The 16,898-nt window shown below is 40.5% G+C and overlaps 1 protein-coding gene across 2 annotated transcripts in view; it reads left to right on the top strand.

Moving 5' to 3' along the window:
* Positions 1-16,898, top strand: part of zfh2 (Zn finger homeodomain 2) — a 389,827-nt gene that overhangs the window by 269,233 nt on the left and 103,696 nt on the right. For both annotated transcript variants that reach the window (XM_033350922.2, XM_076617743.1), the window contains exons 8-9: positions 471-3,221; positions 3,953-4,400. In XM_033350922.2, the coding sequence (XP_033206813.2) occupies positions 471-3,221; positions 3,953-4,400 (3,199 nt within the window). The remainder of the gene's footprint in view (positions 1-470; positions 3,222-3,952; positions 4,401-16,898) is intronic.

Below are 16,898 nucleotides of genomic sequence, written 5' to 3'. Positions count from 1 at the left end.
TTTATTTAGCCAAGCCGTCATTTTTCTGTTATGAATTCTAATAATTTTCGATATTCATCTCTGCTTTTTTAAAATTCATAATCTATGAGCAAAATATAATTATAATCTGCAGTTAAACTCTATTATCTGTTGTTATGTTAATTCAATTATTTTAGAATTAAGGCGTTTATAAATATAATTTATACGATTATAGAAAATTTTCAGTATGAAACTAAGTAAGTTCGAGACTATTCTATGTCATATCGATCTTCATATTCATTAACATTTCAATTTGCAATCATTATCATATCACTATGCGATCGTATACTCGTTCTCTTCCAATAAACAACCTTCACGAGAAACTACGATATGTTAAAGTATATAAAATACGAATTAAAAGCAGACACTCGATCTGAAAGCGTATATCAGGGTGGTAAATCGTACTCGAATTTGCGAACAAGAAAGAAAGCATAGGCGACCTTTTCTTACAGGCAAACGCGGCTGCCTCGCAGAAACGAGCGCGAACGCGCATAACCGACGAACAGCTAAAGATATTACGAGCGCATTTCGACATCAACAATTCTCCCGGCGAGGAGCAGATTCTAGATATGGCGGCTCAAAGCGGGTTACCGCCGAAGGTGATCAAACACTGGTTCAGGAACACGTTATTCAAAGAGCGGCAACGTAACAAGGACAGCCCGTACAACTTCAACAATCCACCAAGTACTACTCTGAATCTCGAAGAATATGAAAAAACCGGAGAGGCAAAAGTGACACCGCTGAACTCTAGCGTATCTGGAAGCAGTTCCTCGGATGACAAAAGTCCAAACAAGCAAGCAACACCACCACCGTCAACGACGACCGTGAATACATCTCAGGCCAGTGAAATAAAACAAGAGATTCAAGAACAGCCGCAGTGTCACGTGCAGCAACAATCGCAGCATCAAGAAGAACAGCAGCATCATTCTCCTGGAAGTTCCGGTGGACAGCAGTCGAGACCGCATTCACCGGCGCTCAGCATGAGCTCCGTGTTCTCTGGGATTCATCACGATGTGTCATCGCACGCCTCATCGACAACCAACGCTCCAAGCACTCCTATGCTCCCGCCAAAGTTGACACCACAAAACTTTGCCAGCCCCAATCCCGGAGCTGGTAGCGTCGTTCCAGGCGCCATTGCGGCCATGGCTCTAACGCCCCAGAGATCCCTGAGCCCCGGGCGTGGACCAACTGACTACTCCTTCGGTGGAAACACCAATGGCAACAACTCGTCGGGTGGCAGCTCCGGGAAACGAGCTAACAGGACAAGATTCACCGACTACCAGATCAAAGTACTTCAGGAATTCTTCGAAAACAACGCGTACCCAAAGGACGACGATCTGGAGTATCTGAGCAAGCTACTTGGACTGAGCCCGCGCGTGATCGTGGTATGGTTCCAGAACGCTAGACAGAAAGCACGAAAAGTGTACGAGAATCAGCCTGCCGCTGAGCCAGTGACAACGGGCAGCCGCGAGGGCGACGACGGTTCAGGCCGCTTCCAGCGGACCCCAGGCTTGAATTACCAATGCAAGAAGTGTTTGCTGGTGTTTCAGAGATACTACGAGCTCATACGTCATCAGAAGACGCACTGCTTCAAGGAGGAGGACGCGAAGAGGAGCGCCCAAGCGCAGGCGGCCGCGGCCCAAGTTGCCGCGGTTCTCAGTTCCGAAGATAGCAACAGCAGTTCCACCACCACCACTGCTAACGCCGTCTCCAGCAACCCAACGAACACTCCCGCTCTCGCGGAACAGTTGCAGCAACCATTGAACACCACTACGCCTCCCCACCATCAGCAGCAGACAACAATGGGCCAGACGCATCAACAACCTCAACAACAGTCGCAGCAGCAGCAGCAGCAGCAACAGCAACAACCATTGCAGCAACAACAGTCGCAGTCGCAAACCGAGTCGAAGGAAGGTAGCTTTCAGTGCGACAAGTGTAATTTGATGTTCGGGCGATTCGAACTGTGGCGCGAACATCAGCTGGTACATATCATGAACCCATCCCTTTTCCCACCGGCTTATCCACCAGATTCACCTTTCGGGATTCTACAGCAACAAGCACTGAACGCTACCACCGGAGTAGCTGCCGATAGTCCTCATAATTTGATCGCTATGATGCAGGAGAGAAAGCGAAAGTACGATGATTTCGACGAAGGAACAGGAGGTGACAGCCGCTCGAACTCCGAGCACAACGAGCAGCCGAAAGACAAGCGATTGAGAACGACGATACTGCCCGAACAGTTAGATTACTTGTACCAGAAGTACCAAGTCGAGTCGAATCCATCGAGAAAGATGTTAGAAACCATCGCTCGGGAGGTCGGTCTGAAAAAACGTGTTGTTCAAGTGTGGTTCCAAAATACACGTGCTAGGGAACGGAAAGGCCAATTCCGCGCGCACAGCCAAGTGATCAACAAACGTTGTCCATTCTGTCCAGCGTTGTTCAAAGTGAAATCGGCGTTAGAATCCCATCTCAGCAGCAAACACGCCGATCAAGTGGCGCGTGGCGAAGTTAATATCGATAATATCCCCGACGAGGAACTCTCGATGGAGTCGGCTCCTTCGAACCCGAGCACGCCGAATATGATGCCTCCTCTTTTCCCACCTTTCAACACCGACATGGAGGCATCCTTGAAGAAGTATTACGAGGAGTCGATGAAACGATATATCAGTGAGCTACAGGCTCACGCCAGCAACGGTAAACAAGAAACCGCGAACCATCAGGCAGGCGGTAACAGCGGTGAATCTCCTTTGGATCTGAGCAAACCGGTAGACCTGAGTCGCCCGATGAAACTGAGTCTCGGTGGACTGAGTAATCTTCTCGAAGAGCAACACGGCGCACATTTTCGCGGTGGTAGCGATTGCGGTCCATTGACCGACCTTTCCGAAAGAAGTAACTGTGACGATGACAGTATGAGCGAGACAACTGAATTCCTAGACGACGAGAGTGGACCGGCGAGTCCAGCCTCGAGCACACAGAGCTCTAGACAGGGACCCGCTTCGGCGGGGACCGGAAGTACTGCGGGCCCGCCGGTTACCGGCACCGGCAGCGGAACAGGCCAGTCCAGCGGCAAGAGATATCGCACTCAGATGTCCGCTACCCAGGTGAAAGTGATGAAATCGTTGTTCTCGGACTACAAGACGCCTACGATGGCCGAATGCGAGATGCTCGGGCGCGAGATCGGACTGCCGAAGCGCGTGGTTCAGGTGAGCAGTGTTTGTTTCGATATTGAGTTCTATTTTATCGTGCATGAACTTCGCAATAACTTCTCTTGCGGCAGTTGATTATTTTAATCGAAGTTAAGATTATTTTAGTTTCTATCCGTGGATTGGAACAATGAAAAATTATGCAATTTTAAATGAATATAAATATAACTTCGATATAACGATACAGATAATAAACATAATTTCAAAAATTTTCAAATTCCTTGACCGATTTAGATAAATGAAATTCTTTCTACTCTATTATTTCCTACCTTTACTCTGATTTATTGCATCTGCATTTTACAACTCTGCACGAGAAACATCAAACACTATGCGAATCCTTAACAAACTTCCAATTACAGTAGTACTTCATTTATATTAAGAATATAGAAGAACAAACAGTTGCTGCATAACTAGGGTTAGTATAATATTTGTACAAGTACATTGGTTCTTCCTACTTCTAGAAATTGTTCGTTCATATAAGAAGAGTTGACGTTCAAATAAGTCGAGTCAATAAGTAATTCGTTCAAGGATGCACTAGCGAAGATTTCGTTCTTATAACTGGATTTCAGATAAATGGAGTTCTATAGCAATTAACATCTATACCTCTTTCTCTTTATCTGTTAAATCTCCGAAGTTTCACCAACTCCACAATAATTCCTCCAATTACGTCACCCTATTGACGATAATCGAGTCACCAATGGGCTTTGCGATCTAATAGAAAGGAGTGGCAGGTGTGGTTCCAGAACGCCCGCGCGAAGGAGAAGAAAGCTAGACTGGCGGCAGGTTTGCCAGCCGAAGGATCGGCCGTCCAACCTCATCGCGGTCCGACCGGGCCCGACGAATGTAGGCTTTGCTCTGTTCGATACTCGGCCAAGTCGCCGCTCCAGGAGCACGTATTCTCACGACGACACATCGAATCGGTGCGTGTCGCCGTCGAGGAGGGTAGCCTCGTGCCGCCAACACCCGGCGCACCGATCGTTCCTGGTGGCAACAGTGGCGCAGCAGGAATCGGTAGTTCGCCGGTGGTCGGGCCTGGTAACCAGCAAGGCGGCCAGCAGCAGCAATCGGACGAAAACATGATGTACGGATCCTTGTTCCTCCATCCTACGGCGATGTTCCAGCCTCAGCAACAGCAACATCCGGGCAGCGCAGCGGCTAGTACGGCTACCACCACGGCCGGTGAGTGTCTGGCTGACCTCTTAGACTCGTAAACGATCGTTTGGCCCGCGACGAGTTCGAAATTTTGAAACAGAGGATATTTGTCTTTCCTTTCATTCTTATTTCTTCTTCTTTGTAGTCGATATTTCGATACGTCGATGCTCGAACTGCCCATTTTGCGTCTGCAACGCAAGAATAATTTTCATCTCTTCGATGAGATTTCTCTTTTCTACTCTTTTCTCTGGCTGTCTTTTATTGTTATCGTGATGATGAATTTCGAACCCTCGCGAGTCACCGTCGTTGTATGTTGTGCACGTGCCCCTTTACCGCGTTTATACGTACGCATACTATATAATTTGGCCCGTGTGATACTCTAGTGGGCCCGTCGATTACAGAATTTCTAACGGAAGAAATTAAAGGAGAGGAATAAAAAACAAACCGAAATCTTGCAGATTCTTTATATGTATAGTGCGAATAATAATATATCCAGAGCTAGGCAATACTGAAAGTTCCTATCAGATGACTATTTCTAGCGTAAGGGAGAACGCGACTAAAAAGGAAAAAAAGCAAAGTGCGAACGTTGAAGAGTAAACGAAAATACAAAATGTATGTGTGAGTGAGTGTGCGAGTGAGTTGATTTCCGAAGAATGGGATTTTTAGAAAAGGATACAAATTTTAAAGAAAGCGTACAAGTGTCGAGTATGCCGTTATGAGTGAGAATATCAAGCATTACACATTTTTAATCTAATTAGTCTAATATCGATTTAATATCGCTACCAATAAAATATGCAGAATAATCTTAACCAAGTGAGAGTATCATGAAAGTGGCTGAAAATGGTAAAGAAATCTTGATTATAAGTTGCTGTACAGTTATAGACTATATTGCAAATTATTACGAATTTTATTATTATATTTTATAATGGATCCTTAGTAACTGTCCATTTCGATTATTAGTCGAAGCGTTTGATTCATTATAGTATAGCCAGAAAGAACGGAGAATACATTGCCTTCAATTCCTACATAGTGTAGCGAAATATCGTCCCTTATCTCTTCGCCCCGTTTATCCTTACCTTTCGTCCCTCCCCTCTTCACTCTCCTTGTTCTTCGATATGCGTCATACTTATCGTCGTCGTCGTCGTCATTATGCATAGCCGCGAAGCCATTCCAACACCGTGTCATCTTACGTTCAGTGCCTTTTCCTTGTTGCGCCTGAAGCGTTTCATTGTAAATACACTTCGCAAAGCCCTCGCTGTTATCCGAGGCTCGGATAGGGCCCTTTTATCTCGAACGGTCCCGATTCTGGCCTCCAACAACCGTAACGTCCGCCAGAGAGTCGACTCTCTCTGCCTTTTTTTTTGTGACGAGCGACACATACGTTATACATAAGTAGATACATACATACGCGCATTCTACAGTGGAGTACAGTGACGCAAGATGGATTTCATTTTTCGACGAATTACGAGAGCTTGATATTATAGAATTATCGCGTTTGAGGAAATTTGTTGTCCATTTTTAGAAATACGCGTACAAATGAAATTAAACGCTTTTTAAAAGATTCCTTTTTTAATTATTTACTACTTAACGATACTGATCTTATGAAGGTAAAAAATTTCGTACATAAGTTAGGTTAAAAATTAGCCATTTTATAATTACCATCACGAAACAAATTTTTAATCGTAGCTATCTTAAACTTTGAAGAGATTTATATATTTAAGGCTCTGCGCTATTTGTATTTGATACTTGCTTCAAAAATTATTATGCGCTAAATCATGACGTATATGTGATATGTGTATATGTGACTAAGCGAGGGCCATGCACGAATTAGTATTTTAGTATTTTCGTATATTTACCTCGATTTCGAGATTTTGCGTCTTGTCTACGAAGTTCTCAAAACTTCCCAATTCGACGGAACATGAATAACATTGTTGTTTCAGCTAATCGTAGTTAAACTCCATTTATATGAACTTTACTTATTGAAATTTTATTAAGTATATGTTTATCCGAACGTAAACTCCCATTGTTTGGTCAAAAAATCTTAATTAATATTAGTAATAAAAGGACCGTAATTATATTTTCTTTTTTTAAACTGATGTATAGTAAATGATGTTTTATCTCATATAACAAGTATAAGATATATATATATATCTATATGCATATATTTACATATAGATATATTTGCCATATATATATATATATGTATTATATATATATTATATATATATATTATATATTATATATATTATATATATAATATATAATATATATAATATATAATATATATATATATAATATATATATATATATAATATGGCAAATTTCCGTTGATTTCCTATATTTTTTATAGTACCTAGGCACGAAACGTGAAATTCATTCTGAATTATCTTGTTCATTCATACGTTTACACACATGCGTCAATCTCAGTCGAACCTGTTTCTTCTGTGTCATCGCATAACATAATTTGGTTTTGTCCTTCTTCCTTCACTGCGAAGCGAGACAATCCTATTTTGCCATTTTTACGACGACATCGATTTTTATCAGGGCCACCACTATTACTAATTATTATTATTATTATTATTATTTTTATTATTATTATTATTATTATTATTGTTTTATGCGTTAGTTATTTATGAGTCCCACATCCCCCAAGAAACTGTCTCTCTTTCTCTTCATCGTTTTTTGTGATAGTCACACTCTCGTCTGCCCACACGAACGAATCGACTCGATCTCGTACCGACCTTGAACAGCCTGAAAACTCAACGTATACATTGCTGTTGTATTCTTTTCCCTTTCTTCCTTTTACGATCTTTATCCTAGTTTTTTATTTTGTAATTTCATATTCTTCCCCTCTTATCGAATCCTTAAGCCAACTTTTTCGGGTAACTGGAACGTGAAATTTTCAGTCGATCTTTGTAGATCTAGTTCACAAACATGAATTATTGCCAGTCATCGCTTGTAAGTATTCTTAATACCTTATCGAACAACCATGTCAACCATGGTAATATTAAACGTAGAGTACGAACTTTAATATTTAAATCGTATAAATATTTTATAACAGTTTGTAGATTGGATTATACAATTTTACAGTACATCGTTTCAGCTTGTGTGTTTATTGCCACTTAGAAGCGAGAGTTTTCGGACTACTCATTAATACTTTTAACATATTGACTGCCACGACACCTGTATTCGAGTGTCAGCAAAGTTTCTGGTCGGGCCGCGTAACCAATATTCGGGTGTCGCTTAGTTAACTACTTGCGAAGGATCGTCGTAGGTATTTGAAAAGATAGTCCGACACTACTCTGCTGTTACGCGATTACTGCAGCAGCGGTGTGTCCATGAGGATTTCTCAGCAAAAAAGAAAAAAAAAAATTATTTGAAAAAAAAAATTATTATTTGTTATATTCCATAACAATAAAACTGTTGAATTGTTATGAAAGTAATACGAAGATGGTTTATTAAAAAAATTATTTAGAATGAAAAACTTTAAAGCATTTTATACATAGCTGAGGTTGATCGGGACAATTTGGACAATAAGTCGTTGTTTTTTTCAAATTCTTTTGTGCCATTGTTCGATCCATTCGACGTTTTATTTGTCTAACATAGTTTGCATGCGAGTCTAATGCTTCTTCCGCAATCATTTTTCCGAACAGCGATATTATGCTGACTCCGACGAAGACGAGGAAGACAACCCTAATAATTTTGCGACTAACAATTGTCTAAATATTCTAATATTTATGTAGGAATGTTATATTATAAATTAACAGAAAAGACAGTATGATAAACACAATATCGTTACACTCTCACAAAATCGAATATAATATCGCGTTTCACGAATTCGCTTTTCACTAATTCTACGTCAAAGCAACTCGACTGTGGCGGATCGGTATCGGCGGGCGCCGACAGGTCGAGGCATTAACGCGGCGCAACACCTCTCGGGCGATCCGCGGGTACCAACCGCCAACACCACGACGACAACAAGTCTGTTTATCTCGCTAGCGGTCAAATGTACGGGCGAATGATACAAATACTGCACCTAGCGAGACTCCCTTTATGTCTAAGGCAGGAACTACCGGGAATAGTCTTACTGACGAGTCCACCGGTAGTCCCGGGACGAAACGCAACTCTCTTTTCATCTGGCAGCGATACCTCCGCCACACGACCATGATTAATTCAATTCTGACAATTTATATTCTTCCTTGTTGCAATTTTGTAAACTATCAAAGCGTTTACAACAGAAATTCCCAGAAGGAGTTTGAATGCCAAGTTTTCTGTATTATTTGTGTAGTAACGTATGGATTCTTAGAGTAAGGATAAGTGATGATGGTAGATTTTAGGGTTTAGTGTAGTTTAATAAGCGATACTCAATAACAACATACTCACTCCCAACTCACACTCTGCTTCTCAACTAACTCTTTGGCCGTTGTAGCATCTCTTTTGTCTTTTGCTAGGCCCACCGCACACGTGTTCCGCAGACGCTCGTAGCCAGGGTCAGGTAGGTTTTTTCTAACGAAATTAGGCACTTGTAAAGATCGAGGACACATTAATAGACCCGATAGCGTCTCGGCTCTCGCGACATTGTCTATAGTTAACTCGATGTTTCTTAGGCCCTTTTCCCCGATACTACATTTGATTCCTTTTCTAATTGTAGTGGAATTACCGAAAATTTTCAACGCGAGAATTGATTGTAATTTTAATAAATAAATAAATTAAAAAAAAATTAATTATAGTGGCATAAGAAACCATTTGGTCGGAATAATCTATGCCACACTTTCCTTCGTTATATTCGACAACAGCTAGTGGTTTTAACGTTGCGAACAAACGAAACGAGAGATCATTCTTGAGACTACCGCTTGAGCGACTCGCATTACTAAAATATCGATGGGAGTACCTAGCAGAGAACGATTGGTACTGCTGCACGCGTGGTCTGACGGAGATTTCGTTGAAAACACGCGTAGCCTGACGGAGATTTCTTTGAAAACACACGTGGCAGTCAACGTGTTAAAGCATTTTAGAAAATAAGAATTTGTTCATTACAAATTAAAGGATTAAATTTTTTAGAAATATTTAAAAATCTATTTTATTTATGACGAATTGAGATGAAATATTTTGGAATTGAAGTACTGGATTGAAGAATTTGTTCATTACAAATTCAAGGATTAAATTTTTTAGAAATATTTAAAAATCTATTTTATTTATGACGAATTGAGATGAAATATTTTGGAATTGAAGTACTGGATTGAAATTCAACCCAAACTGTTACGATATTCTATACGAGTCAACGATACGAGTAAAGTGTTAAATCTTGTTCAACGTAGATTTACGTAGAGGCTGAATCTGCTTCGATTAGAACATTTCTAAGCGAACAATTCTACCACGTTTCTACAGTACCACGAATAAGTTCATTTACAACAAAGTAATGTATGATCGGGCACGTAAGTTAACAAAAAGTTAGCACACGCGTTTAAGAGATCGAACTCGCAGCCGACGAGGGTGTGGCTCAATTTCTCGCTTTTTTCTTTGTCAGCACATACACATTATATGTGAATCCGTAAACGCATAAACATGTACGAAATTCAGTAAGGACCACATTTTTGTGCATACGTGGCACACATATATGGACGCGACAAGCACAGTTATATGTATCAACGTCATGCATGTCGGTCCTACTCTTTTCGTGTATATAGTTTATTATTATTATTATTATTATTATTATTATTATTATTATTATTATTATTATTATTATTATTAATTATTATTTTATATTATTAATATTATATCATTTTTCCGTTCTAGTCTAAAATAAAGCTACACTATCATAAGACTAATCTTTGGTTTACTTCTTATTTGATTATTTCACCCCATTCCTTTTTACCCAGGACCCTGACAAATCATCCCCTTTGCGTTTCTAGATTTGTTTTTAGGTAAGTCGTATCGCATTAAATAACGATATCTAAAGATTATCGTAGTTCCTTCGCTTAGTAGTTCCTGTAAAATTTATACAAAGTAGCAATAGACTAAATAAGGTCCTTACGTTTTGCAGAGCATAAACGTTGTATACAAAAAGAACTATGCTCGTATGTAGTACGCAGAAAATTATACTCGCAACACGATATCAATTAATTGCAGAGACGCCACTAAGAATAAATCACGAATCAAATAGTCTATTTTCGATTATAGACCGTTACAAAGATGCTCGTAACCGAATATGTTAATTAGAAGATTCGAAGTGAACGAACATAACTCAAAATAATCCTACTTTAGCCTACTACGAGTAACACAAGTTAATTGATTACGATAAGTATATAAATATGAAAGTCACAGCAGGAGAACACGATAAATTCATGTTTCTTGATTTTATGACTTCAATTATCGCCGTATGAGAAATTTTAAGGATTTGATAGATCGAATGAGTGGAAACAACGATAAAAGTGGGAATTACGAACGTGGGTTTACATAAAATTACGAAGAAGATAGAAAAATATGCCAAAATCGAACAAAAGAACAATCGTAGTAACACGGAATTAATTGACGGAGAAAACTAAATTTTAAAACTGCTCCTCTGTAAAAAATATAAAATATGACATATCGTGTTCTTCTCTCGTAGCCTTCGTATTCAAATAAACGTTTAAATTCCTGGCGAGAGGAACGCGTGAAATATCGACTACCTAACCCGCGTGAATCGAGGAGGCGACACTCGAGACGGAAGAAAGCGTGTTTCCAGGTACCATGGCCGGTCGATCACGCGAGTTTTGCGTAAACCACGGCTGTTAAGGCGAATTACGACGTGGTTCGTCTGGTAGTCGTGCATCACCAGGTAATTAAGCCGGGTTCATTCCGTGACACGGACGATTCGACGACTCGGCTCTACGAGTACATACATGGCATTGTCGAGACCAGCCAAGCTGGTACTGGCATGGAAAACAAGCGAGTTTATCGTGGGCCGAGGTTGCTCGATCGACTCGCGTTCAAGCAATGAATTAGAACCGACAGGGAAGCGTTAACCGTACTCTGTAAGATTACACGTTCGCGCCTGGATTTCTAATGCGGAGACGTAGATGCTCGACAGTCAAACCGCGTCCTACAGAATATTTCCATTTGGTCATGGAATTTTGTTTCAGGGAAAGAATACTGAGATTTGGAGTTGTAGTGTCTGGTTATCGGGAGATTCACTCGATACGTTCGCTTCTACTTGAATTTTTATTATTCGTGTTATATGGTAACAAGTAATTTTTAATTGGATCGATATTATTAGGAAAATTTTACAAGGCACGAGTGTGTAACGTATCGATCAGTTTGGTAATAAAATAAATAAGATCTTAAGTTACAACTACAATAACAGTTATCGTTATTAGTAGATTTATGTGTAGAAGGTTCTGATTCGTATCGTATGAAGTATATTCATGTTTGGAGAGAACTACGTCAGTAATAGTAATTCTTAAATATCGAAATTACGCTATACGTTTTAAATATATATCATTTAAAATCTAGTAAAAGAAATACAGTTAAGTATGTCTGTCGCGTTTGAAAGTTGAGAAATATTTTTCCGAAAGATATACGTACGTAACATGTTCTTCAAAAGTATCAGAGACACGTAGAAAAAATGTTAAAACGAAGAACGAGCGTATTATGCGTATTCTATACATCTTTACGCCCTGAAACTTCTCATAAATGGATAAAAATCCACAGTCTAGTATTTTCGTACGTAAGTTTTCGATTTCTTTAAAGATATCGAATCCTATAAAAACACATCGTGATTTTAAATTTTCACCGAGCAATTCGAATATCTACAGTCTACTCGTCGTCTTAACAAATTCCCAAGTAGCGAACCATTTAGAATATTTACGATCCACGTCGATCGATTTCAATCACAGTTAAGAAAACAACGTTACTGTACACACAACACGGGGAACTGGCAATGGAAACGATGTTGGCTCGACGCCTTTGTAATTGTTACGTGATTTACACTCGACTTTCCAAGGTTTTGTCGATCGGGCCGGCCGAGGTAATTAGTCGCGCCACTTTTTCGTCGCGTCTTTCGAGGTAACAATAGAGGCGATCTATACGCAGGGAGGTGGATGATTGCGAGAGAGGGCCATTGTACACGTGGTCATGGACGGTGTTGACGGCCCCGTTCACTGCCACCGACGCGACGCCACGAAATTCCCTAAACGACGCGATTCAAGCTCTGAATGGAAGCGGACGCGTGGAAGGAAAGGAGGAAAGAGAGAAAAAAGAAGGAGAACAAAAGGTTGGGATATTCATTCGGAAAATTGATTCCTTGGTGACGAGCGATCGTCGGTGCGTTTGAACCCTGGCTTCGCCTTTTTCGCGGCCTTTGTACCGACTATACGCGACAAAGACTTCGATATTCCTTGTGAAATCTAATGGCTTTGTTCGAGAACGCGCGCGTTAAATCGCTCCATGAAAGTATTGTGCCTGGTAACGATCCGGTGATTACTCTTGGTAGCTCTCACTTTATGTCCTCTGGAATTATCACTTGATATCCCTGCTTCTTTTTATTCCTCTTGTAGGATGATTGATACGCGTGGTACATTTCGTAGATTGATTATTTTAACATCTATTTCGCCAATTATTATGTAAGAAGTTTCTATTTCATCGTGAATCCTTAGGTATAAATTATCAATTATCAGATAGCAAAGCAATACATATTCATTTTCTTCCAACTACTCTACCGTATATGGATACGCGAGAGACAATTAAATCATTATCGCGAAGGTGAATAGTGAAAGTTACAGCTAAAAAAAGAATAGTTATACGCGCGTAGCTAGGTTAAATTTAAAACTTTGACCAACATTTTAATTGCGAGTAAGTTTGATCGATGGTTACATCTTGTTGAGATACTTATGTCTATTTCCTACTCATTATGAAATTATGTACATTATGAAATCTGCATTACTATAAAACATATTGCAAAGAGTTCGAGTTATAATATTTCTGATTATTCGATCCATAATTACGTAGTTACTATCGATGTAAGCTCGCGTGTTATTACAATCACAAAGATAAAAATCTTCTCACTAAATCATTTCCTTCTTAAATCATCCTACTTATAGTAAAAAGCTTATATACCATATAGCCGCGAATTCATTACAAGCTTCGTAAGAAAGAAACATAACAAATTTACCTACACAAGTACTCATTATTACCTGTTATTAGTACTCATTAGTACTCATTAGTACCTATTATTTAAAAATCATCAGCCAACAGACAAATCCGCATATTCAAATCAACGCACCACCCCAACAGCCACTTCATAGATCTCCTGAATCTCAAACAACTTCATCAACATACAAATGCAACACAACCTATTTCAAATCTCCAACTGATTCCTTCAGAACCCACATATAAAATTCATTTACATCGGTGTATCGTCTGCTACCATAATAATAGCGTGGCTCGTGCTCGTGTAAAAGTTCAAGGCGACTCTCCCTCTCTCTCTCTCTCTCTCTCTCTCTCTGTATGCCACGTGTCCCTTAGAAAACGTTCTTCAGCTTCCTCCTATATGTTTCATAGCTCGACAAAATTTTGATACATCGACAATCGACAGTGGGGAGGTAATTCGAGGGACGAGGAAGAAAAGAACGGAGTTGGTTCAGAAATTCATGACGCCTGAAACCTTTCGTTTTCGAGGGCCTGGTCCTTCCGGCTTGTGACGGGTCACGTGTCGCTCTTTCTGCGTCATTTCGAAAAGCTTATGCTAATACAGAAGAGGCCAGGGTCGCGCGAGTACGACACAAAATGCCGCTGCGTTTTGTACCGGCGGGGAACGATTATACGCGCGATTCGTGAAATTATGCAAAACGCGCGCCGTTTACTCGCGCGAGCGCGGGGTGCGAAAAAGGTCGTGTGCACGGTGTGGCCACGTGGCCTTGTCGACGAGGGAATGCAAATGATATCTCCACTAGAGGGTTGAACTGGCATCTTTCTTTCGTTCTTTGTCCATCGATGGCAATTCACATGGAAACTCTACGTATGCGATATACAGGGTATTTTTCAATTGATGCTACCAACTTGAGGAAGGACGAATTTATGGGGAAAATAGGTCGGAAATACAAAGTGATGTTCTTTACGGAAGCTTTATTCTTCGATAAATTATTGTTGAGAATGTAGAGAGTACGCGTGCACTTATATATATGGTTGTGTGTTCTATTTAGGTTACTTTTAATGGATATTACTGTGGTATCCCTATCGCTGCTTGAATTTATCGTATCGAATAGCGAGGGATGGAAATTGGAACAGAAAGAATTTTTTGTTCTGCCCTGTCGTATATTTTTTGTTGGTTCTATCCATGAGTATCAATACTCATTCGATTCCTCGATACTCATTCGGTTGCTCTCTGTACGTGCTTCGTTTCTGACAAATTAGAATCGTCGAAATCTAGAAATTTGCAATCACAATTAGAGAAATACAACACCGATAACTAGGAATAAAATTTTGCCTAAAAATTTGATCGTCTATGACATATGTTAAAAGAAGGAATACGCAATCCAAGTCACCGTTTCTTCTTCTAATTCTTCTTCCTCCTCATCGCTATCCTCCTTAAAACAATCTAATCGCATAGGAAACTCACCCTTCACAGATATCCTCAATTTTCTCTCAACTTCTCCAAACGTTACACGAAACCAAACCCTTAACTTCTTCACGAATGATCAAGAAAGCCGTCGCTTCGTTTAATCCAAACCTGGCTCGCACCTAATCTCGCCGGGTCAATATTAAACTCACACCGAAAATAGTGTGACGAACAGGCGAACGAGTTCAACTGGTAGGCTCCTCCTTGGACCTTGAGGACGCCACCAGGTAGGAATTAGCATGCCGCTGTCGTTTTTTTTCGCTTGCACGAGAACACCTCGCGGTGTTCGTTTATTCGCCTCTAATCCCTTTGAATGCAGCGCGGTCCAAGAGTTCGATGTGCCCCGAGTCTTTTCTCCTCTCTCCACTCTGCTGTCCCCGAGTTTTCTGTCCTTCTCCGTTCTTCGAACGTGTCCCGAGCCATATGTTACCCGATCCATGCCGGAGCTATTAATTATATCGATCTATATAGACTGCGTAGTTAGCCGTAGCAGCGAAAAGCAGTACCAGGGCCCAGCGACGCTTTATGGTTCTTCTCCCATCCCCTTTTTCTTCCTTCACGGTCCCGTGATAGTTTCTCTTTCTCTCTCATCGTCGGTCGATCCAGCGACACCGGGGTGAGAAGCTAAAAAAAAAAAAGAAGAAAAATGCTGAAGCGCGTTGCACAGAAATACATAAAACCCGACCAGAGGTATAAATCATTAGGGGCCACGGAGGAACTATTATGTGACTCATGGCTCGTGGGGATGAGAGAACCCAGGAAAGGAGAGCCGAAAAAAATCCTGCCATGGGGGGTGACAGTTCATCCCCCAGCGTAACCGTTGTGGATATCGTTTTTTCATCCTCTTTTCTCTCTTTCGTTCGAACACAAAATCGCTGTTGGCTGGGAACGTTCGTTAATTGGTTTGATCGAATTTGACGCAGTTTGAAGGAAATCGTAGATACATTAAAAAAACTGTCGATCAGAGTATTGTTTTAGGCGCGTCCTAGCGATGTAAGGAGCAATAGAATGTTGAGGATTAGGTGAGACGATATTCAAAATTTAATGTATCGAGGGATATAGTTTGTGGAAAGAAGTTGAACGTTCTGTACGATCTTCTTAAAATGGGTCCCAGAATTCTAATTTCATTTTAATAGTCATTCCACTGAGGAAAATAATTAGTATATTTCACATTTATTATATCTTTTCTCGAATCATCTCATTTATTATATTCGCGAAGGTATCCTCGCAATCAGAACTCTTTAATAACGCGATTGCAAAACAACCGCACGACGGTCTTCAGAAAAATGATGCATGTCGAATAATTAATAATACAGCAATTATTTTCCCATCAGAATGATTTTATACGTTGCCGGCGGCAATTAAAAGGGACGTGACATCGAATAGTTTCTCGTCTTACGAATGTTTTTCTCGTTTAATTGATCGCACGATTAGAAGATTCGAGAATCATCCTAATTTAAGACATCACAGCCGTCTCGTTAGAAATTTATGTTCCAAGAGTTGGTACATAGCCTGGACCAAAAAATGCATAGCCTGGAGTAATGAAATTTGTACGATTCTATAACTCACGGTGTACACGATTTCACAGTCACTAATTATCCTTCATTCTCTGAAAACATTGACAGGTTAACGTCGAATCTTCATACTTCAAAAATCCTTCACGCACTGCTAACTATCGATCAATCACAGAAACTATGGTAAATTCTAAAAATCTAAAACTCGTTAAAACCACCTAATACGAACGGTTTGAAAAACATCTCTATCTTTGCAAGCGATGAACTATGACTCGAAGAAGGAAGTCCCTGAAAGACGCATACGCGAGGAAGACGCGCGAAGAGGCGACGGAACAGTTCGGTTTCGCGCGTAGCAAAGCTCGATTCCAGCGCGTTCACTTTCGCCACGAGGAATTCCGGAGGGGACTTCTTTTGGCC

Source organism: Bombus vancouverensis, chromosome 4 (genome assembly GCF_051014615.1).
Source record: "Bombus vancouverensis nearcticus chromosome 4, iyBomVanc1_principal, whole genome shotgun sequence".
Classification (NCBI taxonomy): Eukaryota; Metazoa; Arthropoda; class Insecta; order Hymenoptera; family Apidae; genus Bombus; species Bombus vancouverensis.
This window is presented reverse-complemented; position numbering and strand designations above follow the sequence as displayed.